This window comes from Hylaeus volcanicus, chromosome 2 (assembly GCF_026283585.1).
Source record: "Hylaeus volcanicus isolate JK05 chromosome 2, UHH_iyHylVolc1.0_haploid, whole genome shotgun sequence".
In the NCBI taxonomy this organism is placed as follows: domain Eukaryota; kingdom Metazoa; phylum Arthropoda; class Insecta; order Hymenoptera; family Colletidae; genus Hylaeus; species Hylaeus volcanicus.
The window spans coordinates 17848652-17875455 of record NC_071977.1 but is presented as its reverse complement, the minus strand read 5'-3'; the positions used below and the strand labels follow the sequence as shown (position 1 = coordinate 17875455).

At 35.8% G+C, this 26804-nt stretch overlaps 3 protein-coding genes across 4 annotated transcripts in view; 1 reads left to right on the top strand and 2 right to left on the bottom strand.

Annotated features, from left to right (window-relative positions):
• LOC128872654 (glucose transporter type 1) overlaps positions 1-13021 on the bottom strand; it is a 102515-nt gene extending 89494 nt beyond the window's left edge. The window contains exon 1 of the mRNA XM_054115550.1: positions 12352-13021. The gene's annotated coding sequence lies outside the window, so the exon portion shown is untranslated. The remainder of the gene's footprint in view (positions 1-12351) is intronic.
• LOC128872659 (methylosome protein 50-like) overlaps positions 1-26353 on the top strand; it is a 46676-nt gene extending 20323 nt beyond the window's left edge. Inside the window, exons 1-5 of one of the 2 annotated variants that reach the window (XM_054115587.1) lie at positions 24671-24865; positions 24951-25287; positions 25361-25533; positions 25653-25845; positions 25941-26353. In XM_054115587.1, coding sequence (XP_053971562.1) covers positions 24685-24865; positions 24951-25287; positions 25361-25533; positions 25653-25845; positions 25941-26139 — 1083 coding nt within the window. In that variant the 5' untranslated portion in view covers positions 24671-24684 and the 3' untranslated portion in view covers positions 26140-26353. Of the gene's footprint in view, positions 1-24670; positions 24866-24950; positions 25288-25360; positions 25534-25652; positions 25846-25940 lie in introns of those variants that run through there. The other variant, XM_054115588.1, reaches the window with a different exon arrangement.
• LOC128872664 (vesicle-associated membrane protein-associated protein B) lies at positions 19553-23294 on the bottom strand. The gene is made up of 6 exons (XM_054115594.1): positions 22980-23294; positions 21839-21994; positions 21602-21708; positions 21311-21478; positions 21123-21224; positions 19553-21004 (listed from the first exon to the last, which is right to left on the bottom strand). Exons 1-6 carry the CDS (start codon positions 23035-23037, stop codon positions 20831-20833), a joined length of 765 nt encoding a protein of 254 aa, XP_053971569.1. The 5' UTR covers positions 23038-23294; the 3' UTR covers positions 19553-20830.
• Positions 26354-26804: the final 451 nt, after the last annotated feature.

The following is a 26804-nucleotide window of genomic DNA, read 5'->3' as shown; positions in this document are numbered from 1 at the left end:
AACCTATCCATGGAGAAATGTTTTCTTGCGATTTTCGAGTTTAGTAGACCAAAATACATAAGAAAAAAGTTGTGGCATTGAATCTACATTTCTTTTTTTTTTGTAAACTAGTGTAATTTGCACTACAGATACCGTCACCTTTCAGTCACTAGTGTTGCTAAAGCCACTGCTATCGTATTATACTTGTTCAAGAAGATTTTAATTGATAGTGTCAACTATTGGTGCTTCTACCTTCTACATTCTTCGGTTTAAGCAGAACAGTAAGGACGCCGTGCATTTGCACAGCAGTTCTATAGTTCTTGTCAAGTGAACCGAATCTTCAAGGACGTCTCCGTCTATTTCGCTTGTCTCTTTCATTTCCGCATTGCGCTCTCGAAATAAAACAGGACAATGGTGTAGGCGGAGGCGTCTTTAAAGGTCCAGTTGACTAGCAAGGTCTATAGACCACACAGAGCGAGGATCATTCAAGATAGAAATTTGTCAGAAGTGCCTGTGTCTCCTCATCTTTCCAACCGTCTATCGATTATCCATTTGTTCCACTCCCTTCGAAACAGTTAACATGGAAAAACCTTTATTAATGACAAGTAGGTATACACAGAAGATCATCGAAAACCTATTTTCATCGGAGCCAATCAATCGTTTCGCGGCAAGAATTGGCACATTGCTATTTAATTGCCATAATTATGATTTGGATTCCCATGTGATCGATACATAATAATGTGCTGTTTGCATTTTAGACTGAATGTACTGAATCATTTTGTGACACATAATGCGGTATATATTTTAGATTAAATGTATTAGATTAGATATAATAAATTATTTTATGACGCATAATAATGGGGTATACACTTTAGACAAAATGTGCTAAATTATTTTATGAATTTTTTTCTCTCGACATAGTAGTTGAAAAAAATTATAATAAATTCTCGTTTTCCCCAATTTATCACTAAAATGAATCGCTTGTTCTTGATCACTTTTTAACGTATAATATAATATATAATAGAGTACACCTTTCATGTAATACCTCACCAAATGCACAATTACAAAAGTACAATTTATTCTGCCTGAATATTAGATTCCACCGTCAACGTTGTTAGTTTGCCAGGTTCTATCTAAGTATTTTTGTCTTTAGTTTTGTTAGAACTATCCGTTTTTCGTCTTTTACGTTTTTCGTCTGCATTTAAACGTCATTTTCTCCCTAAAATACCACCGTACAATTTTTGTTGACAATACCATTCAAAAACTGAGACTTCGAGGAAGTTTATCCCGAAGAGTGCCCGCCAAACAATTATGTCTTTGAAACCGAAAAACGAATACAGAAAAAGTCAAATTTTTTTTAATTTTCACAATGTAAAGTTTAACCTATTTTTTCACTTGTTAAATCTACGTAATAAATTTTGGTTTGGGATCGGGGAGATGGGAAATTTAACGCTCTTTCGAATGGTATACTTAATTTTAAGTTTGCTCTGTAATTTGATGAAGTGGTGGCCGTTTAAAGAGTGTCAAGTCAAAAAGACAGAAAAAATATTAAAGGTGAAAATACTCGAGAATAATGCGACACAACAAAAATATCTAAGAGTAATTTTTTGTTGGAAATTTGTTGTAGAATTGACACCCGGCGTATGTCCAAACTTATACGTAGACACCCTGTATATTTCTGTGACACCGTAAAATCGACATGGATTTTTTAGACAACCCAATACCATTCATATTTTACAGATGGATCCATTTCTGAACATTCTCATAGATTCACCCCTATTTTAGTTTGCTATAAATGTATAAACATCCGCGGTTTACTAATCATCGAAGCCATACGTCTAACCGTCCATTCTTTATAGCAGCGTTGACATGCAATATCCATCTGGCTTGTAACTTTTTCTCCACTTTGCACAAATGACTCAATGATTGCCGTTGCACAATTTTTTCTTAACCCTGCGTTACGCTTTCAATTTGAAAGCAAGCTTCAGGTCGTATGAAACTAACGAGGACTCTGCAAGACCTTTAGTAAAACCTATAAACCAGAGGTTTAGTCTGACGATAGACCACCCCCCAGTGATATCTTCACTGTGAAGAAAGGTGATTAGAGAATGTCGACTTTCCCACCCTGAAATTGGCTTGACAACGCGAGAATCAATCATCCTATCACAGACCTGTATTCACGGCTCAAGTTCCTCGTCTTCGAGGACATGATCAGCTATTGCTTTTTAAAGCCAGGATTGATCGATGCAAATAGTCAGCCCCTTCCAAAGCTTGACAAATGTATGTTTCGATGCACTCGAGTCTCCCGAACAGTGCATCCACTCAACATCGAAAAGTCCGTGTCTTCGATGCTTCGTCGTTTGTCATCGGGCAGAAAGACTTTTTGTATCGAACACTTCTTCAGTTATCGCTTCCACTTCGCCTGGTATGTTTAAGGGTAAGTTCGATATCTTTATTCGGTGAACACGCGTATACTTGATTGTTTTCCCACGTGGAAAACGTGCAAATTACCTTTGACCCATTCGCTCCCAGGCAAATTTAAAGCTTTTTGCCTTTGGCGCTAAGTTTTACTACAGATGTGTAAACTAGGTTATTATTTTGATAATAAAAAGTGATTTTAAATTTGTTGCTTTAAAAAGAAAATTGACGATATTTTGCAATAATTCATGACTCAAAAGGCTATACACTTATCTGTTGAGTAATAGCAACCAATTTGAACTACGAGATATCTCGTAGTTGACAGTGAATGGGTTAACTTTTACTATCGAAGGTAACTCGAGACCTACAGGTCAAATTAACGCTAGGTTTACAGAGCACCGCCATTTTGACTTACTCCGAATTTCACGAGGAAAATTGCAGAAACTGTTTATGATTTTTATCAGTCACTTGGGCTGACTTTTGTCTGTGTACATGGTCTGTCTAAAAAGAAACCGAATTTTTGCTATAAAAAGAAAAAAGTACAAGTAAAGTTTTTACACACATGTTTATTTACTCAAAATATTCTCCTTCTGCGTCAATACAGCGTGTAGACCGCGTAATTAACATTTCGGAGGATCTTTGCAGCTCCTGTTTTGGTAGCCCGTTTAGTACGGCGGTTACAGCGGCCTGAATCTCCGAAATATTGCTATAATGTGTCCCTTTCATTGGAATTTTCAATTTTGGGAAAAGAAAATAATCGCCGGGAGACAGATCAGGCGAGAAGGGTGCATGATCCAAGGTAACAATATCAATTCCAATAAAAGGGACACATTATAGCAATATTTTGGAGATTCAGGCCGCTGTAACCGCTGTACTAAACGGGATACCAAAACAGGAGCTGCAAAGGTCCTTCGAAATGTTAATTACGCGGTCTACACGTTGTATTAACGTAGAGGGAGATTATTTTGAGTAAATAAACGTGTGTGTAAAAACTTTACTTGTACTTTTTTCTTTTTATAGCAAACGTTCGGTTTCTTTTTAGACAGACCGTGTATACAGACAAATGTATACCTAAATCAATTTTTGTTCAAGCCTTTTAATCGATTCCAGTAAATCGACATCATTCATAAAACCATTACTTCAATAATAAAAGTGTGATATGTAGACTGCGGATTTTTATGCATCTACAGGAAATTTGAATATATAAGAAACTACAAAATGCACACAGTATGCAATAATATAGAAAAGTTATTGAAAGTAACGTTCATATTACAATATTTTTAGAGTAAAATAAATTTCTGTTTGGGTTCAATTTTTTTGTAGGCGATCTTGCAAATATTTTATTTTGCATAAAGTTCCACTGTCTATCAATTATATAGAAGCTACAAAATAGGTGTTAAATTCTATGAAACTTAAGAATCATGGTACACAGACAAAGCAGAGTTGTTTAACTGTCTAATATAATTAAAATTCCAAAAATAGCCAAGATTTTGACAACCTCTAATGTTTAAACCAGACGGTTCTTGGCAAATTTTAAAAAATTACAGTATTTCGTGGACTATACCCAGTAAATAATAAAGTTATCTATTGTAAAAGTAATGATTATTTTGTATACTCGAGGTCCATATCAATATGAGGCCAAATACCGCGCCTGGTCGGCATGGTTATTGATTATAAATAGTATTTGTAAATTAATTCCTCTATATTGGCTAATTGCTCCTAGGGGACCCAATCCCAGAGGATCCAATAAACATATTATCGTTTAATTCACCTAAATTCAATTTTTCGCGGCTACTTCGTTCCTGACCAAACCTCTCAAATGGGAACAAATTTAAATATCGTCGATTACGATGACCAGAATATAATTAATAACTTGCTTATTTCTACTGTAACTAGAATTAAAAAATTCTCGCAATATCTTAACGAGTACATTAATTAACACAACAAATTATAGTTTAATATAGCGTGTACTTTTCTCAAAAATAAATCCCTGATATTTATACTTTATCTTGGTATCGAATTCTTAATCTCGTCAATGAAAAATTAGTCACGTCCACATTATAAACTCGAATCATTTATCAAGTTAACGATATTCCTACTGATAATTTTTGTTCTTCATTTTTTGAACATTTTAAAATTTGGATTTTGTCCTAAAGATAAATATTTGATCATATGAAATAAATAATATCCCTCACAGTGTTATGTAACGTTTTCCAATTAGGATAACGCAAAGGGGAGCAAGAAAGTAATTTCATTAGACATCTAATCTTAATACGTCTGGAGTCGTTTAAAACAAATTGTCTATTGAGTTATACTTAAAGCAGATTACACAAACAGTGGAAGCCTTAGAGCAGAGGTTCCCAATGGGGTCGGTACCGCCCACCGATGGCCGTTGAAGAGATCTAAGGGGGCGCTTTTGGTCGAAGACTTTGGGGGGCGCTGAGGACGCATTCATTTCCATTGCATTCCTATCATCATACTTAGTCGAAAGAGGATTCAGTGTAGTCAACAATTTAGCACCAAAGAAAAGAAACAGATTGTCAATAGTGGAACGCGGCGATTTAAGATTGCTGATGACAAATCTGACACCAAATATCGAAAAATTATTGTCGTTACACCAAGCCTTCTCACTAATAATATTATATTAATTTTTTTAACAATATATGTATATTTGTTTATCAAATTTTAAACAATACATCAACATGTTATTATCTTTCAATAAATTCACCTTAGGTATATTTCACCTAAAAGAGGCGCCATCGAATCACTGTTTGAAAAAGGGGGCGCTGGAGCAAGAAAGGTTGGGAACCTATGCCTTAGAGCCTCTGTCGAATAATTAAAGTCACGCTAGAACATGTGTCGCCGAACTGACACAGCAACACAGCAATGATGCATATTTTGGAATTGTCAAGTATTTCTCTGATAACTGCCATCGAAAAATAGTGACATACGTACGTGAAAAAAAAGAAGTGAATTCTCTATTTCAACCATAAAAGTGTAATAGAAAAAATCATGCTACAGAGAAACTACTTAGGCTAATTGAGTTGTTTTATACATTATAGAGAAATAGTGCTTCGTGTCGACAATCAAAATAGTGAGACTCAATTTTTGCGTAACTATAGCACTGACTATTACAAAAGATGTAATCAACTTTTTAAGTAATTCAGCTAACTATGGCAAAAGCAACGATGCAAGGAAAAAACTGATTCCTCGTGCTGAGCGAATAATTATAAAAGTTGCTAGCAACTCATTGAAAAGCAAAAAAATTCAATCTGAATGTTTCACGATGGTGCATCCAGTTCTTAAAAAAGGTCCTAAAGTTGTCAAACAGAAGTGAAAGTCGGCCCCTAAACTTTTACAATGAAATAAAGAAGCTAGATTATAGTATGATGAGAGTATAACATGAAATTTAAAAAACGTAAGTTAATTTTATATACCGGAGCATTTTTTAGGACTTTTAGTAATTGAACATCCCTCATTTGTCTCGACATGTATTCACACGAAAAACAATTCAAGAATGGTGGTCCTGACCCGTTCAATTCATACGATTCTATTTCATACCAACTCAAAAGCCTGAAACGATTAAAAATGTGGTACTATAGTTATGGTCCGCAGTGTATGTAGAGCCGCCATACTGTACGTAATCCTATCTCGACCACGCCTAATATTATCATGCCATCCCTACATACTCAGACTCTTACGCCAGTTAGAATTGAAACAAACAAAATCCCACGAACCACCGCACAGTGGCGGATTTCGCCGAAATCCTGGCCAAAAGTAATAATTTCAAATATACAATGAATTGACGCCATAGACTGTAATAATATGACTCTAAAATTATAATAGAGTACTTACAAATATAAAAATGTTTTAATTATTTAATCTTAAGGGAAAGTCGAAAACTACGAAATGTTTTGGCTTTATAGTCGCTGCGAAACTGTGCTACGAAACCGAAATAATTTGAAACCCCGTTATAAAAATCGATGTAAGTACTACGAAGTTTGAGTGACGTCTGTCGCTTGACTGTTCCTCGTACGAATTTCATTTCTTTATAACGGTTAAGTTCGTGTCGTGGTAGTGGTGCACATCATTACAAATGTCTTATGGGGGTGTGTAATTTTTCAAGGAAGTCGCTGAAAATTTCTGTTGAAAGAGAAAGAAAAAACATTTTATAGACAGCTATACAAATTCTAATTTCGTACGAAACGTTGATCAGGGCTCCCGTATTCCCGGTTTGACGGTCAACAGATTTTGTGCCGATCATTATCTGTAAATGGACAAAAATGCATTTTTCCTGCTCCATATTTTTAATCCTGTGCTGTACATGTCTCATCAGACCAGCAAGCTTTTTTCAGTGTAGAATTACACAAGCCCGTCCGGTCCTATACCATAAGTGTACCGCTCCATAGACCGCGCGGTCGACAAACAAATATTAACAACTCATAACATCGCAATTTATCGCAGGAAAACTCAGCAGGCCTGCCTTCGGGAACCGTCAATGCTTATTTTAAGACCAAAAAGACCGCTTGATCTCGCTTGATACGTAACTATTTCCTTAGGAAATGGTAACAAATTCATAGGTTCCGTATTTTTTGTTATCACAACTGAAACAGTGAAATACAACAATAAACACGAAATATATTTTAATTTAGAGTATATCTGACAACAACCAATAATGAAAGTAAGAGATTATAATTTGAAATTACACTCAAAAATTACTTTGAATTGTGGCTTAAAAACTTGACATTATAAAACTGACAAATTCAAGATCGTGTATCTCTAAAAGGATAGTACAATGAAAATCGCTATTGTCGAATAATGATGCTCTAATCATTTATAAATAAAATGCAATGCGTAGATTTGTGAAATTGAGATAAAAATTTGTTCACTTTTGGCCAGGATTTCGGCGAAATCCGCCACTGTGCACCGTTTGAGTTGCATCTGGCTCGTGGAATCAGGAACGAGCCTCTTTATGTCTCGTTTCTCAAGCAAATGGGGTTCAAATGGTAACTGCGCAGCTTCTAAGCTTCGTTATATCCGCCCAGCCTCGGCCCCGTCTTGATTATCATGCCTTGTCCGCGTTACCAAGTTTCGCGAGCTGGCGCCTTCGTTTGCTGCGAGTTGAACAAGAACAGGATCCCGTGGCAGCGATCGAACCACCGCGAGGCCGCGGCCGTGTAATCGTTTCCAGGAAAATCGATCCTCGCCAATTAACATGGGCGAGGTTGAAGCCGTGTCATAAACCACCAAAGACCAGCGAATATTCCAGTTCGTGAAATCGCCAAGATACTGCACCGTAGGGACAGTTAACTTGACAATGGAGGGGAAACCCCGACCAGAAATGAGTCGATACATGCTGCGAAATAGAGTTTTTGTGTGTCTCGTTTCGAGTGGGTTTTACCAGGTTACCCACTCTTTATGGGTCAGCTTTAGGTAATAAAGGACAATTGGTTATGGGCAGAATATGAAATGCTGCTGTAAAAACGTAATAGAGAGCTTCCCGAATGGAGCTTCAGAATTTAGTTTGTTAATCAAACGAAAATGATATGATATATATCTGATTTTGTAAATTTTAGATGGAAATATACTTGATTGTGATTAAACGTGGAAAGATGATGTTGTTTAGATGTCCATCAAACAAAACTCTAAAGCCACTTTTGGAAAATCCCTTAATAGTTAAATATATTTAAAATTACGTGAGTATTAACTGTGATTACATTGTTACCATTGATTACAACTGTCACTCTGATTCGGACATTTTTTAACAATGAAAAATAAGGTCTTGTATGTCCTTTCTCTTTGTTGCTGCTGGCAGTGTATTAGACAGTAGAGACAACTGGGATTAGTTGGTACGTTTTTTATCATTATTTTTAATTTTCGTTGTAATTTTTGATAAAATAAAAAAAATGTAAATATACTATTGACACTAGGAGCATCTAATCAGGAAGACTTATTCATTGAATACGAATTTTAATCATCTTCGATATTTCAACGATATTAATCGATTATACTCTTCAACATATTACACTCTATAAATAACATCATAAGGAAATATTAAAAACTAGCAAAATTTAGTAAATGTAGGAGGAAACAATATTGAAGTAAAGCACAAAAGGATAGAAAAAAAAGGATAAAAACATGCGGAGGTAATCTATTATACAAATATCTTCATATCAGGATAATATTCAACAATAATGAAACACATTTAAATTTAATATATAAATATGATTTTTGCAACTTTTTACCGAGTGAATTACTTCCTGTTAACTACAGTGGGTGTAGAATGTATTCGTACACCGATCAATTTCCCAAAAAATTTTTTATGAAATTATAATTTCTTAACTCCTTTTCTTATAATCAATGATATTTTACATATTCTCGGAAAACTCTAAGATAGATATAGTCCAAACAACATTTACTAATTAATATAATTTGTAAAATTAACAAAAAAGGTGCGAAAATAGGGTAAAAGTATAGAAGCAATAAGTATTTGTACGATACTTATGACGAACCATTTACAGTAGAGTTTGTAAAGTAAACATATTAGTTTATTGCTCCGTACGAATTAAAAAACATCAAATTTCCAGGAAAGTACTTTTAAAAATGGTTCTAATAGAGGAATTGAAGAAGATCCCACTTCGAATAACTAATAATTTAGTTAATTTAATGCTTAGAAGATTTACAATAATTATGGAATCAAAAGGAAATCCCACGAAGGAAGTATTATATACTTATAAATTAATGTAAATTTCTTGTTTTTTAACGAAGTTTTAAAAATTAAACAGTTGTGCGAATACTTATTGCTTCAATATTTCTACCAATTAATTGTTTTGTTTTTTTTTTGTTAATTTCATAACTTACATAAATAGCTATTTTTTTTTTACTCTATCTATTCTAGAAATTTCCGAGAATATATAGAATGTCATTCTTTATCAAAAATAAGTTAATAAATTACAATTTTACATAGTTTTTTTTTAGAAATTGATCAGTGTACGAATACTTTCTACACCTACTGTATAAATATACTGAAGTATACTTTGGTTCCTCCTCCTATATATTATAAGTGTAAATGTGGAAAAATACACTGTAAATGAACAAATTTTAATTTAATCAAAACAAAATATACCAATGTACCGCACAACAAGGAAAATCCTTTCTACTTTCAGACACTAATTTTCTTCGCATCATATTTGTTAACGGTGCTACAATTATAATTTGACACACTTTCCATTGTTAGAAAACATTTCCAAACCAGAGTCTCAATTAATGCTCGCACAATTCAGAATATCCTCGCCGCACTTTCTACGAACCCACTCGAAACAAGATATACAAAAAGTCCATTTTGCACAGTGTATCAACTTGCCGCTTGTTAGATTTTCCCCCATTGTCGAGCCGCTTGTTCGCGTATGGGTTCATGCTTACTGAATCTGGGTTAGGTTGACTTTTACTTTATTATCGCGGAACTTTGCTTTTACATGTTTTCAAAGAAAAATCTTTTCTGAAAATATTATTTAATTTCCCAGCGAATACTATCGGAGGTCTTTGTCTCTTTAAAACGGGACTTCTTCACGGGAGTCCATATCGAATTTGCACAGATATAAAAAGGCTTTCTAGGCGGGTTCCCGAAACGATTTATGACTGTATCGTCTTGGCTCCCCGCTGCGTTTACGAGAATCACTATACTCGTTCCATCAAGAATACATATGTAGTATGCGTCACAGCTCCGCGAGCGCCACTGCGACGACATATATTGGAAACCAGTGAAATCTTCTAAATTTATCAAGGTCCGTTTCAGGTCATGCATCGCGAACCCTCGACCGGATGGACACGATGCAGTAACCGATTAAAAACGTTCTCGAAATCTGCTAAATTAAACTCTAAACCTGGATACATACCAGGCTCTATCGATCATAGATCTGGAGGCATAGCAGCCACCACTAAAAAGGTGCCCAATTTTCTCTAAACACTTTTCTTTCTATTCGTTGACATATTCACTAAGTTTAGAGTGTAATTTTTTCAAATTACATTACTCATAGCACCCATAATTGAAAGGGTGCCTAATGTTTGCTTAATACTCTTCTTTCTATTCTTTGATATTTGCACTTGCCTTTCTATACTTTTTTTAGGATATTTTCCTTATTTTCTACAAAATCAACATTCAATCCTAACTTAACCACATCTAATGTTTTTCTACATTCATGGACTTCCCCGTTAGTTAGAATTGAAATTAACAGAATCCTACAGATCAATATTCCAAATGTATCTGACTTGTGTAGTACTATAAGGAGAACATAATGACATATAGTCATTTGTCTCATGATGGCTGATTATAAATTCAACTCAATATTAAGACAAAAGATGCCTTAAAGTCTAATAACTATTTTATTATGTAGAGACAACCTTAGTGATGAATGTAAAAATGAACTGTCAATTACGTGAACAGTATCTAATAATGAGTATAAAGAAATTGGATAGTTGGTCCAATTATTAAAAGAAGTAAAAATGTTCTGTCAGTACCATGAAAGATAACACATATTTAAAGGTTCTTAAAATATTTCTACCAAAGTGTATCAAACAAATTTCAACGCTATTTTCTAAATATAATGACGTAATGTCTCAAAAACCGCATTTCAGGTCGAGTTTAAATTTTATGTACATATAAAATACACCTCTGACTATGCCGTGATATTTTGTATATCTTACAAATTACTACTTTGTGTTATACGTGATTTACGTGATTCCACTTTGTCAATTTTCCGTCTATATTTTATTATCTAAATCATGCTATAACCAAACTCGAAATGAATAGAACTAAATTAGTTTAAATTAATTTTCATTAATTAGAACCACCAAAGCGGACTCAATTGCGTTAACATTTTAGAATCTTTCAGCTTGACGTGACATGGAATGTTATTCATAACTTCGAAGCAAATCGACCAGAACACTTAAAAATTTAACAAAATTTTGTACATAGATATATAAATAAACGTACAAAAATTTCAAAAGTGTAAGTCAAATACTTCATCTTCAAAAAAGTCATTAAAACTGTCTTAAAACTGATTCAAAAAAAGGAGCACTCCCTTAACCGAATGGAATTCTGCCTATCTCTGTGCAAAACCGTGCGGAGTGGCAAAAGGGTTGAAGTGTGCATACAGCGTTCGCCACCCAACGAAACGGCCGGAACAGGGCTCAGATTCGCCAGCCTCGTCAGCGTATAGATCCGCTCGAGGTTCGAAATCGCGCGATCGTCGACGAAACCGAGTCGCACTGGTGGTATCAAGCGAGGTTCGTCGATGGTATTCGCTCGACCCAGGAACGCGGGGGCCGTGTTCGTTCCTAGGCCGATCTTGTCGAGCGCCGCGAGTGCGGTCGTCTTGTATTATCGATTGACGGAGGTTATGTGGAGTCGAGTCGCCGGGGCACGACGATCGCGTAGAATGGAAACGAGAAATCCTATATTCCGATCGGATTCGTCGCGTCTACAGAAAAGAACCCTCCCTCGGATCAAACGGTAGCGCGCACTGGGTTGACCAGAATGCATGTACATCGTCGAGTAATATCGTCAACGACCCATACCGTCTCTGACCCAATACCGCGCGTCACGGAATGCCTTTTTTCTTCTGCAGAATGCACGCAACACCAAAGAACGAAGATGATTCTTTCGCGAGGGTTCGCACGTCTTCCTGTCCTTTACGCTTCCTTCGCCATTCCCCTCCCGCCCTCTTTGGTACGTATAGCATTTAGCGCCGTCTCCGTCGCTCTCTCACCCTTTCTTCCTCGATCTCTCTTTCATCCGCATACCGTTTCTACTATGTCCCTCTTTCTCGCGCTATTCTTCAGCGAAAGCATTTCGCACCCCCCTTGCGACGAAGACGAGCGCGGAGGAATAGATCGGGGCCGAACTCGATGGGGTTGGGCCGTCCAACGTTATTAAAATGTAGAAAACTCACTCACCCCTTGGAAGGCGGGTTAGACCGTACGGCGTGTCGAGCTGGAAGCCTGATTGACAGCGAGAAGAGTGGTCATGCCCGTGGCATCGAAAACGGCAGTATCAGGTGTGGCGGGACTGGCTGTGGCAGTCGCGGCAGCGTTGACGGTGGTGGTGGCGGTGGTGACGGCAGCGATAGTAACGGCAGCGGTGGCGGTGGCGGTGACGATGACGACGGTGACGGCGACGGCAGCGGCTACGACGACGTCGTGGACGTTGTACGCGGACGCGGCACTGACGGCAATAATAGCGTTAGCAACCAAGTCACTTTTCTCCTCGGTACGATCCGGGGACACCATCTCCTTGCTCGTCCGATCGCGTGCACAACCGACGACGATGCCGACGCCCGCACTGGCCACGACGCACTGTGGTCGCGCTACCACGAGTACCATCGTCGTTGTCTCATCGTCGTCGCCGTGTCTGCGCTGACACACCGTTAAGGGAGAATCAACCGAGATGAACCAAAACGGGGACGTGTTCCGTTCCAATCCAAGTCCGGCTCGGTCCGGGACTAACAGTGGACTCGAAGAAGGCGGTGGTCGTCCCCCGATCGACTGCACGACACCGATGCTCGATGGCAGGAGACGCCCCAACGCGGGGCACCTAGTTCGACGTATGCCGAGCAACGGCTCACCCTGCGATCCGTCTGTGCTCGGCCCGACTCGCGCAGTACCGTAACCACCACGGGTGCTTCCCTACCCAGGCTCCCCTCAGCCACCCCTACTCCGTTTCGACAACCCCTACCTCGATTCCTTAGGCACCTAACACAACAGCGTTCGCGATATCGTCCTTGCTCCTCGCTGAAGCTGTTATTCCAGTGTTCCATCGTCATTTCTGACGTCAGTCTCACGTCTGAGTCAGAATCTCAAAGTCACAGTCAGAGTCAAAGAGTCAGAGTGTAAGAGTCAGAGTCTCAATATCTGAGCCAGAGACTCAGGGTCCGAGTCAGAGTTTCTAATTCAGAGTTTCAGAGTTAGAGTCAGAGTCAGATTCTCAGGGTCAGAGTAAGAGTCTCGGTGTCAGAGTCATAAAGTAACCGACGTGAGTTTTATTTATAAGGGAGCAAAGTCATATAACTTGATTGTTACACCTTATGTTCCAGTCTTGCACTTGTTCGTATTTCACATTCATTCAATTCTTGCTTAAAATTACTTTTCATTTGCTTAGATACCCGTACTGTAGCTGCAATCAAACATACCTACAGCCCCTGAGGGATGAAATATAGTATGATTAATTTGGAAGCGATTTAACACTTTAACCGAGGGTTAGTAGCGATTTTTATCTCTAGGAAAAGTCGATCAACTCCTGATTTCAAAATTATATTTTTATTTTATCACACAAATGGAGTTGTACAAAAATAATGGCACATCGTTAATACAAGTTCAATTTAATTTAGTTTATCTGACTCTTTCTCGCATTATGTTCCTGTACTTTATCTATTCGTTTCTTTTCTTAAAATTATAACTCATATTTATAACTTTCGTTTGCATTTATAGCTCTTTTTTTTATAAAATTCTAAAAATGATTACAAACCTCGAAAGAAGAAAACGTTTAACGTTTGTTAAAATCTCCCAAAACGATGTATTACAATTTTATCGTGTAATTGAGATTTCAATTTTGATTAAATAAATAAAGCATCAAAAATTGATTATCTTTTCAAAATTCTGTAGATTCTGTAGATGAAGTACACTCGTTGGTAGCATGTAATCCCAAATAAAATCAAAATGTAATCTGGTATAAGCATTTAACTCTGCTTTATTAAACGTTTCGATCTCACTGTCCGAATCCTTTTCGGTAAATAGTGATATTAAACAAAATATGAACCTACAATAATTGAGAAAATGTTATAATATATTGTCTTAGTGTAAATATCGAACACCAAAGAGGGTACAAACTAATAAAACAAAATGTTAGTTAATTGGCAGATTATAGTAAACTTTGCTTACTCGAATAACTAATAATTTAGTTAATTTAATGCTTAGAAGAGTTACAATAATTATGAAATCAAAAGGAAATCCCACGAAGGAAGTATTATATACTTGTAAATTAATGTAAATATCTTGTTTTTTAACGAAGTTTTAAAAATTAAACAGTTATGCGAATACTTATTACTTCAATATTTCTACTGATTAATTGTTTTGTTTTTTTTTTTTGTTAATTTCACAACTTACAGAAATAGCTATTTTTTTTACTCTATCTATTCTACAGATGTCCGGGAATATGTATTAGGTTGTCCCAAAAGTTTCTTTCGCTTTATTAATAAGTAATACATGCACAATATTTTATGTTTTATGTTACATTACTGAATTGTGCACGATTCATTTTGCTCCATTATTGTTACAACATGAATATCTATGAAATTAGATTGTCTATTTATATAAATACGTCCACATAAAATAATTGAGTGTAACTCACGAAAGAAACTTTCGGGACAACCTAATAGAATGTCATTGTTTATAAAAAATAAGTTAATAAATTACAATTTTACATAGTTTTTTTGGAAATTGATCGATGTACGAATACTTTCTACACCCACTGTAGATGAGAATTTCGCAAATCTTTGATTCAGGATTCCCGTTCTTCGAAGACACCGCCGAAACCCCTTGTAGCGAAACGCCAACGCGCTAGTGTGCCGCAACCCTTACTCTGCTCTACCCCTCGATCATCGCACCGCCGAGCCTCGGGACGGCCACTTAACCGCGAAATTTCGAAGAAACCCCTGTCGAAGGTTTCTTCTATCCAACAAACGACTTCGTCTCCCCCTATCCAACCCCCCAATCGAATCTAAGCACTCCCTTACACTCTTCCACCGATCTAGCTTGAATCTTCCAAACGAATCATCCAAACGATCGCTCAAAGATTCCGAACGGATATAGGTTGATCGATGCTTCGCGCCCGTATCTATGCGCAGTGTTTTCGAATTTAGTATGCACGCCTGGAAAATTTCAATTGGCGAATCGAAGGGACCTGTGCTCGACGAGCGGGTAGGGGGTGAAACGGTTTAATGAGTTGCGTGTTTAGGAAGTCAGGGTTGCGAGTCGAAACGCGTCGGATAGGTGGGCCTCGGTAACGGGGGCAAACGTATGGAATTGTTTTAGTTGCGGGCACCAGGAGCCCTTTGGGGTGACCTGAAGCCGTCGGGCACTCGGCGGCAAAGCGGGGGGTTAAGGAAGCCCTTGAAATCAATAGCCAGTCGCTACTGCCGCCGCCACCCTGATCAGGCTGCTCTGCGCTGTATCCGCCGCTCCACTCTCAGCCATCCCAACCCTTCCTCTTCCCCGATCCTGATTTATCCGCACCACCACTACCTGACCAACTTCTATCCGACTTTAGTTCGCAGTCGAACGTCTCGGTACGAGTATCGTTCGACGAGCTTCGTCGAACCCAGTCACGTGTCTGTGAAAGAACTGAATTTTATCTGGGAATGAAAACATCCGTTCACGGCCACCCCCTAATGCGGTCGATTTATCGCAACGTTCTCCGCCTAAACGTTTCGCGATCCTCTATGTATTAATGAATGAAAAGTATTTTGTCCGAGAACCATGTCGAGTAAATGTCGAACGTAGGAGTGAGAAGAAACTTCGTTATTTAGAAGACAATGTTTATCGGCAAAGACACTTGCCGAGCGCAAGCGGTAATAGAGAGGGAGCGATAGAAATATTTCGGTTTCCCTGGGGTAAATATGTAGGAAGAAATTTTTCCTGAGAATTATGGTCGAGGAAATGTCGCAATATGAAAGTGAGAGGAAATTTAGTTTGAGAGAATATTTTTTTAACAAAATTGCTTGGAAGGTGCGGGAAGTAGTAGGGACAAATGAAATGATACTCGATATTGTTATGAAATAAAAAAATATATACGCATTACATTAAGGTTTGTCTGTCACAAAATAGAACAGGAAATTGACTTGTACGATAATACATTGTGTGAATTCATCATGTATGAGCACTATTTCTTAAATGAAATTAGAATTGATGCTTGTACGATTCGAAAACTTAAATTAAAGAATCAGGTAGTAGGTACAAAAATTATTATTTTGTGCTTCATTATTTCTTATTAAATTAAAAAGGGAGGTAATCAATACAAGCATTATTATTCGTATAAATTAATATTATTCTAAATAATAATACTTCAATTCAAATTCAATGAAGCCACACAATGTATAATCGTACATGTAATGAATACTGATAATTTACAAATGAATCAATTAATTATCATCGATTAATATGTTTATAGTCTTTTACTTCATAACTACTTTAACTATCATTTTGTTATCCCTATTACTCCCTGTACTATTCAAACAATTTTGTTAATAAATACTTTCTCAAATTAATTTCTCCTCACTTCCATATACCATTTCCACGACATACTTTGTAAAAAATACTTGTTCTATTTTCCGGCGAGGAATCGAAATATTTAACATTCAAATTTAAACATCGTACAAACATTTGAACAAGGAACATAACAAATTTAAATAATCATTCGCTGATTCTTTTTATTCTTAAATAAATTAAAATTCTTATTGAATTAAGCTTCGGTGTTTACTGATACTATTCACAAATAAGAAACTCGATGTTTTTTTCAATTCATGCGGAACAAAATTTGTGAGTAAAAAATAAACAATTGTCGTCAATAATTACGGCCATTTTGTTCGCCAAGTATAATTAATTTAATGGTTGAACGGGACATGAGTAATTACACATGTTTTTCTTTTGGGTAGTCAAGTAATCCCTACGATTGTTATTCAATTATAAATATCCATACTTCCCCGGATACGATGTATCAGGGTGCGCACCTTTTGCTATTTAGAATCGTATGATAGATTACCCTTGTTGGGCGTCTTATAGATGCACTCGATGGTTTCAAGGAAGAAAATATTATTAGCCTCTACGTGACGCATGAAGGGGATGATGAAGAATAGAAATACGAATGTTAGATATTTTCACGCGCGAGTCCTTTATCTAAAAATTGATATCAATTACTTCTTATGAATATCAAGAATATTTATTTATATCACTAAATTATGGCCTACAAACAAAAATTATTCGAGGTACTGATTAAAATGTCATCTTCTTTGTAAAAATACATTCGACATATTTATAACCTGTACAAGCTATGCGTAACATTCTCGAGTGAAATCTTCAATATATAATTATCTTTAATAATAATAACGATTTTAAAACTAATATAATGTTAATATACTTATGTAATTAGCCACACGTAAGCTTTGTTTTCCACCTACGTAATATATATTTAATATTAATTTTAAGTGATCATAAATATTATAATTTCTCTAACTCCTATCATTTACCAATCTTCGTTATTATAAGAAATTACATACTGAAGAGGAAACGTATATGTATAGCTTGTAATGATTATAAATATATAACATTTAATTTACTCGAAATTTTGAGTTTTGCTAAAGTATTATTGTATGAGGAATACATGTTTGAGACAAATCGCATAGATAAATGATTATGGATACAACAATTGGTACTCTTCTTCGTTCCACGGGATATCCCTGTCTGACCCACTTTACAGCCACGCAGAGAGAAAGTGCGCGAGTGCATATGCACCGGAGAAGGTAGTCTGATTATAAGTTGACCTACACTACTTTGATTCGCGTATTCATTTTTCAGGAATGAAAAGTTGAAAATTCATCGGTAAATTTATCTCGCAACATCCAATCGATTGGTGGCTATATTTACGTCGGTCTAATATTATGCGATGGCGAGTAACCTTCGTAGTAATTGATTGATGATATTTAAAGTACAGGTATCACTCCGTGTTAACGTTGTTCCGCAATTTTTATTTCACGTATGTAGTAAGAAAGTTGAATACTACATGTATATACATGCACATATATATGCATATACATATACAATATATATACATATACATATTTAGAACAATTATTTTGTAATGCATTTGCTAATACGTTTTCATTATAGTATTCATATAACTGCGACCCCTCTACAACTTTTGTATATTTAATCATACTTCTTTGTTTGTTCCTGTTTTTTATTTACATAATGGCAATCTCTTCATTCCGTTTTGTGAACTGCGTGAACGATATTTAATCCTAAATAATTACATTTCTCTTCGGAGCATTTGTAATGTATAATAATGTAGAGACACTTTCCAATGATGAAAGAATTCGAATGGTAAGGGAATATAATTGCGTGAAAAAATCTCGCTAGAATCTATTGGTGGACGAAATAATTTCGTTTTAATGCTTGCTTTATTGGCGAACTTTTAATAGGAACCTAGGAAGTTTCTTTGCTTGAGAAGTTCTATATTTATCTACCGAAGAATTCTCAAACCATTTCCCTAACGTGCCTCTCGTAATCACACGAAAAGAAGCAATTTATACTTGCACCTTAGACATACATAGCACAGTTATTCGTTCAGTTTATTTATTTTACAAACACGCGATATGGAGAGATTCCAATCGGATACACTTTATAATTAGTAAAGATATGTAAAACGATGAAATGCTTTAATAACTTTAATCGCGGGAAAAAAATGGATGCGTTATGCGACGTTCGTATCACGCAACATTGTACGAGGATCATCATTCTACTAGATACTGATAACTTATTGGACATTCACTTTGAAATACGATTGTAAAATACAACATTTAAAGAGAACTCGATACACCTCGATCAGAACCTCGAAGAATGATGAAACATATCTAACGATATAAAATCGATATTCAATACGTGTATTCAAATATATAAATAACTTCGGAATGATAAACAGTACAATTTGTAAACGAGAAATGTTTACACATTTTTTTACATTTGACGTTTTAATGATAGCTCACATTTGTGTATACTACGGTAACTTAATTTTCCTTTTTTTATTATCGAAAGGAGCCAGAGAAGGCATACAGGGTGAGGAAATATCAGAACAATGAAACGTCAGTGAAGCACGAGTAAGTTATATTGCTGCCTCTATTTCTAAGGCACAGATATATGAATGTTTATGTATGCATAATAACTATGACGTGACAATCTACAAACTGCTTGCCCCTATGCATACACATTGATCAAATTTGAACGGTCTCGTAATCGATGAATTTTCAAGCGGTATCCATATATACCATGCACCACTTCGGTTAGTTAAACGTGATTAATGTCAGAAAGGTACAAAATATAAGACTTCCGCTGTGTGACATCTGAGATATCTTTATTTTAAATTTTTATAAGACAAACATAAAGAAATAAAAATTACACTGAAGCGTCAAAAAATTTAATGCATTAAATTCCTTATATCATGTTCCTTATATCATAATCATATATCATAAATCATTGCTGATGGATAGAGCCAGCGTATCCAATTTCTGAGTCACGAACCACTACTAATCAGCCAGACCCCCCCCCTCCCCCTCTTAACTATACGTTAGATATTAATACATTATCTTAAATTGGATACATTATGTACAATCTTATATTGTTGTGATTGTTAATTACGTTTTAGAATGTCAAATCAAAAATTCATCTTTGTTTTTTGTTCTTTTTTTATGAAAAGATTCGTAAGAGTTATATTTTAATTAATTTCGTAATTCCGTACATAATTTACTTAGTGGCAACATGGTTTCAAAGACACAGCCGCAAGCAAGTTTGTAAAGCGAAAATCCTTTTATAAGAAATAGGAAAACAGAAAAATGTAAACTGAATGATTAACGATTCATTATAATGCACGATTTGTTATTTAAATGAGTAAAGTCACGCAATGAATAACGATAACAAGATTCATCGTAAATTTCTACACCCATACTGCAGCGTGAATGATTTATTTCTTAAAAAAGGATTTAATGTTCTGCCGCTTTACTAAAGTATAAGCACACTCTTGCAGCGAATATTCTATTATTTTAAACCACTACCTGTTCACGTTTATAGTATTTATCATGAACAACCGCGTAATACGATGACTGATTTTGACCTTTGCGATCAGTAAGTGGTATATGGTATAAGCCGGGTGTAGAAAGTTTACTTCTCAAGATATATGTCTGTCCAACTCGCGCATGAGGAGATTGCTCCTCAAGGAATTGGAAAGATAAGATATTTGTGGCTTTCACGGCCCGGTTCCTCAGGATTAATACTAACCGAGACTTCCGGGTATAAGCCGTATTCCTGAAATAAAATACTCCTGACATTTCAGCAGTATTGCAGCTACTTGTAGCACTAATTGACTCCTGAAGAAGCTGCCTAGAATGTTGACAAAGCATCAAGGTATCTTATCCACAGGACACAGCTTACACCCGGAAGTTTTAATTGGTTTGTACCATACAGAAGACTAGAGTCAAACTAGAGTTGATATGAATTGGAAAGATGTATATCTTCAGAAGAAATCTTTCCGCACGCGACTAATAGCAGGGGGAGCAGGCTAAGAAACACAGGGGAAGAGAGGATGTGCCAAGTTATGCGGTAGAGTAATGGCTGCTCAGAACATTTTTCCCAATAAGTATCCCACTATGACCATGGCAATGGCGACGGCAACGAGGACGTTGGTAGAGTTTGGGACTAATTGGCTAATGTTTTGCGAAGTCAAACCTCTAGCTGCAGCTAAGGTAGCATCATTACCCAATGCCGCGTTTTTTAATTTCAATAAGTCCTCCTATAAATACAAAGTATTTCTCTATGTATTTATTACTATATATATATATTCTCGTTAAATATATTTTTTTATTTTATATATTATAATCATCTAATCTATAAATTCCTTAATTTGTTACCTTTAATTGAAGGTTTTCCTGCCTAAGAGTGCTCTCTTCTACCCTAAGCTGATTGACTTCTTGTGCTGCTTTTAATAATTTCTCTTCCACTTCTCCAAGAACCTAATTAAGTAGCAATATTATAACATTAGTTATATAATCGATCAATCATTAAAAATAAACAGCACAAATTGCATACTAATTGTTACCTTTGGCGATGACTTTACAGAATCACCAACTCCTTTATTTTTGCCATTATTTGTGTTTACTTCTGATTTAGGTGCAGTAGGTTTAGCTGGCATAGGATAAGTTATAGGATTTTCAAATACACATTTTAATTTAGATTCCATTACCTGCTCCGGATTTAGGTCACTCCACTTTAAAATAAAATTGAAAATCACAATTGGTAAAAGGTTAAGATTAAAAGAAATAACTACAGAAAAGCTGGTAATGAAAAATCTTAATCATGTGACAAGTGCAATTCTCAAGCTTTTACGTACCACACCAACACTATCTTCATCATCGTCATCTGGAACTATTACAGCTTGCACCATAAATTTATGTTTATTTTTTTCTGCTGGGTCAAAATCAAATGGCTGAAGTGACACTAAAAAATAGAATACTTAATGTATCAACAGTTCCTGTCTATAAGAAAGTCTTCACAGATTTGCATTACTAACTTTTACAAATCAACTATAAACTATAAGACTATAGTAGATTTAATGTTTTAAACTAACCAGCTATTTGAGTGGTTTTCTTTGGCTTGATGTGTCCACAATTTGGACGTACACAGTACCTCTTTGGAGCAGTTGTTTTGATTTTAAAGTAAACTTTGTCATTCGTTGGATTAGTTAATGATATATAAGATGTGACTGACGTTCCTGTGAACGGGCCTGTAATACAGTATACAATTCATTTATATTAACTTGATTAGTTCTATCTTTCATTTGTTCAATCAAAACAATATATATGATCTAAATACTTAGCTTATGACATGAACATGATAAATGTCATGATATAATACTCTTATAAATTGAAAATTGAATAACATAAGATAAAGTGCAATAGAAAAAATAAACCATAAACATAAATACTTGTATACATAAGAAAATATATCTTATAGTTACAAATGAAACTGTTTACTTTCTTTGTAGCCATATACTGTTTAAGGCACTCAAATATGACAAATTACTCAGATTAAATAATATTTAACCCATGCTGAATATGCAGTGGAAACTTTTCTTATATAATCTCTAGTAAATTGTCATTGCACAAATAGTAAACTATAAAAAACCTTGCAAAAAACAATAAAGAGGTGTTCTCTGACGTTCAAACAAGTACCGACATGCAACATTCGTCGTGGACACGATTTAAAAAGTATATATTTCGTAAAAAATTCTCGAAAAGATAAAAACAGAGAAAAGGTAACACGCGTCACAAGCATATTCGTGTACATACGAAAATTAAATGTATACGATACAACTCGTTGAATATGTGTCTGTATATCTTGTAGTGGAACAAGGGAGTAAGAGGGGAGAGAGTGAGAATTCAATCGTGACTGTACTTAGCTTTGGCAGCGAATGACGTACAATGAATGGGATTAGATACGACCATACGATCGAGGAGGCCGACGATGTTCACTAGATCATTGTATATAATCCTATTTAGTGGCAAGTGAGAATTCAAGAAAATTGGCGAACGAAGTAAACCTTACGTCATCTTGACAACGTAGCGCACCGTGTGCAGCTCGTGATAACGAACTAACAATGTCCCTGCCCTGTCACGGATCGAGAGAAACTCAAAAGGGAAATAGAGGAATGGAGCGAAAAGATCCGAAGAAAATGCGCACTAAAGGATGATTCGTCGTTTTGAGCGTACCCATGAACCGTAGTTCGCTTTCCGGTTCGATAATTAAAACTTGCTCTGGCTTCACCATTCTGCTTGGCAGTCGACCGAATCCCACGGACGATTAGCCGCAACACCTTTCGAGTGCGTGAATAACGCTACGAGACCACGTCTTGACAGGTTAATTAACGCTCGTTGTGATTTTGTAAAGCGGCACCGCCGTGTCTCTCGCACTCGCTACTTTCCGGGATTCCGTTGGACTAATTCTGATTTTTGTTCTGAATCAAATACGCATGCGTCACGACGGAAATTATCAGGAGTATAGCCGTTACGTCACGGACAGACGTTACCGCGGTAATCATGTTCGCTACTTCTGCACATCCCAAAACTTTGCACGCCAAGGTAAAAGACACGCGATGCGAAAGGTAGAATCGTAAGAGATCTATGCTCTCCGTTTCCTCGCTAAACCACCAGAGGGAACTTGCGAATTTTCTTTCTCGCTAGTTTCCTATTTGCTAGTTGGTATACCAGATGATACATTCAAGATAAATAACTTGGATACCTTTGATAAGAGACAAAAATAGATTAGAACAATCGTAGTTTTTTTCAAGGAGTCAAACCACAGAATAATTTTCCAGAGGCGAAACTCTTGTCGGAATACTTCATGTTCCCGTTCACCTGTACTTTCATACTAGGACCGATTCTAAGCCAGAGATGGGCAAAACCCTAGACTTTGTATAAATCTGAAGTTTGCCGATATGTTTGTCTCGTTTCCTTCTTTAGAACATTTTCCAAGGAAGGAAAAGAGACAAACATATCGGCAAACTTCAGATTCATTCGAAGTCTAGGGTTTTGCCCATCTCTGTGCTCTGGGTCCTGCGCACCCATAAGGAGTTCATAACTGTGTAGTGTAGAAGTGTTATCAAAATCCCGAGCTTGAAGTTATGAATATTTCTACCACTCGCGGCGCAAGTGAGCACAGTCTACGATATATATATACGTCATATATGCATATAATATATACACATATGACATATATACAGAGTGTCCCAAAAATGTTGTAACACATTGAAAGGGGTGGTTCAGGAGGTGATTTCAAACAACTTTTTCCTTAGCGAAAATGTTGTCCGAGGCTTCGATAAGGAGATATTAAGCGAAAACCCCGATCAATCAGAGCGCGAGTATACCGGTTGAGCGTAAGCTACACGATAGGCGGCCGCGCTCATACGCTACCACGGCCGCTCCAACAGTATACACGCGCTCTGATTGGTCAGTGTTTTCCGTTAATATCTCCTCAACGAAGTCCCGGACAACATTTTCGCTAAGGAAAAAGTTGTTTGAAATCACCTCCCGAACCACCCCGTCCAAGGTGTTACAGTCTTATACAGGCTTATACAGTCTTCATGTATCTCAGACATTAGAGGCCGTTACTAAATCTTTGCAGTCGACGCAGGCGTACATTTCCATAATTTTGTATTTGCTAGTTGGTAAAAAAAAGAGAAACATCGGAAAAATTGTGTAAAGCGCAACAATATTTGCATTGTAATAATATGAAATAGAATATTTTTCTAAATAGTTTCATATATCATATAAACAATTTCCAAACAACGACAAACTGGTTTTCAAATAACAACAGGTTTCCTTCTCATTCGTTTAGTACCGATTTTTGCCGTTCATGACGCTATCCAGCATTCTAGTAGAATTTAGGGAAATACATGTCTATGTTATTCTCTATTTTATGGTCTGTTTCAAATTTGTATTTTTTGACGTGTTTGAGCAAATACTGCTAAAAAAAGATTCAAATATCATGGAGAGTTTGAGAGATCCCAATTTAAATTCCAATGTTTATAGGAATATGACAGCAGCTGATAGACCACCTGTTACTGATAAACATTTGCAATTTATTTTGATTTATAATGGTAACATTACATAGGTTAAACCTTTTATACTCTTCATATACTTCAATTTACACGTGGAAACGTTACCGTGTTTATTTATTTACAGAAAGAAGTGCCATTCTTGGAGGTAGTAATATGGCAGATCGGTATTGGAGTGGTACTGTCAGGTATTACAATGATTTTTCAGATTTTGATATAGACAAGGCTTTTGTTGCTACAAAATTAGAAAGTGGCGTTTGCGATGGTGCTTTTTTGGAACATAATAAATTTGTAATTTCTGAAGACACTGGAGGCTTGCAAGTACTCTGTTTAGCAGAAGTCCCTGATACACATTTACAGGAAATACAAAGTTTAGGATATGCTTGTTTACATGATAGCAGTCTTGTAACTCTTTCTGTATTTCATGATAACGAACATTTAGTTACGGGTGACTTGGATTCATGGTAAGTTATTTAAAATGCTTTGTATTAATAAAAACATTTAAACTATCCAATATAGAACTTAATTATCTTGTAGCATAAAGGTATGGAATATAGCAGAATTAATTGCAATGCATTCGTATCATTATGCTCATCAAAATGCAGTTACTTCCATTGATGTACAACCTAGGAGTAATTCAATATTTGTCTCAACATCATTAGATTGTGAAGCCTTAATGTGGGATATAAGACAGGCAAAACCAGCACTAAGTATGTACTAAAGTACAGTAATATAATTATAAATAGGCAATAATATATTGCCTAGTGTTTATATAATTATTAATTATCATTATTTACATAATTAAAATATATTTCATTTTCTTTTTAAGGTATTCTAAAAAAAGATGTTGGCTTGACAGCTGTAAATTGGAATTCCATTTTAGACCATATTATAGCAATAGGTTCCGATAATGGGGATGTTTCGTTACTTGATGTTAGAAAACCACATGCTCCAGTATTACAGGAAGCATGTATATTTCCTAGATCAGTACAAAAACTCTTATTCAATCCAAATCCAGAAAGGTAATATGAATAAATCAATAAAAAATATAAATTAAACAAATATTGATACATAAACAGTGCAAAAACACTATATATACTATTGTATTATACCTTAGATCAGAAGAATTAGCTGGTTGCTGCGATGACACCCTTGTGCAAGTACTTGACATAAAAAACAATTTCTCATCAGTGTATAAAAATGAAGATCACACTGATTTTGTTCGTGGGCTTTCATGGTACAAAGATAAATTATTTTCTTGTTCTTGGGATAGTACAGTGCTTAAACATACAATACATACCTGTAATAATCATTGATGTTTATTTATAAATTTTTAATTGAAATTATGTCTCATTTGTATACTATTAATTATTTTATGTTAGTTTTGCTCTGTACGACCAATATTTCTGAATACTTTTCCTATTTATATTTCTGTTTATTATTTACGTTATGTAATTATTCTCTATATTAGGAAGATGTATATTATTTTTTTGAAGATAATAAAAGATTCAAACATTTAAGGATAAAATATGTTAAGTGAGGTATCAAGTACAAATAGCCATTGCACTATTCAAACTATTTGTTTACTCTTAAATAGTAATTGAGTGATATTAGCTCTTTACGGACGGATAGGGTTTATGTTCCATGATTTTCAGGCTCTTGTGAAATAACACTAATCTATCAATTAGGGATTTTATTAGATGTAATCATTTATACCGTTGGGAATTGAAATAAACAAAATCAAGTGTTGCTAGGGAAACCAATATAACAACACATGTTCTCCGATTTTCCAACCTCCTAACTAGTATCGCGTGGCTCCACGTTTCTTGAAAACAAATTTTAAGTAATACCATTGTATTCCTACTTTAAGAAGTAGATTTATATCCCTATAAAAAACTTCAAAAAAGTAAAAAAATTACGCCAAGTACATGAAAAAGTGGAGGACTTAAGGGTGCGCAGGAGACAAACTGGCGTCACCAAC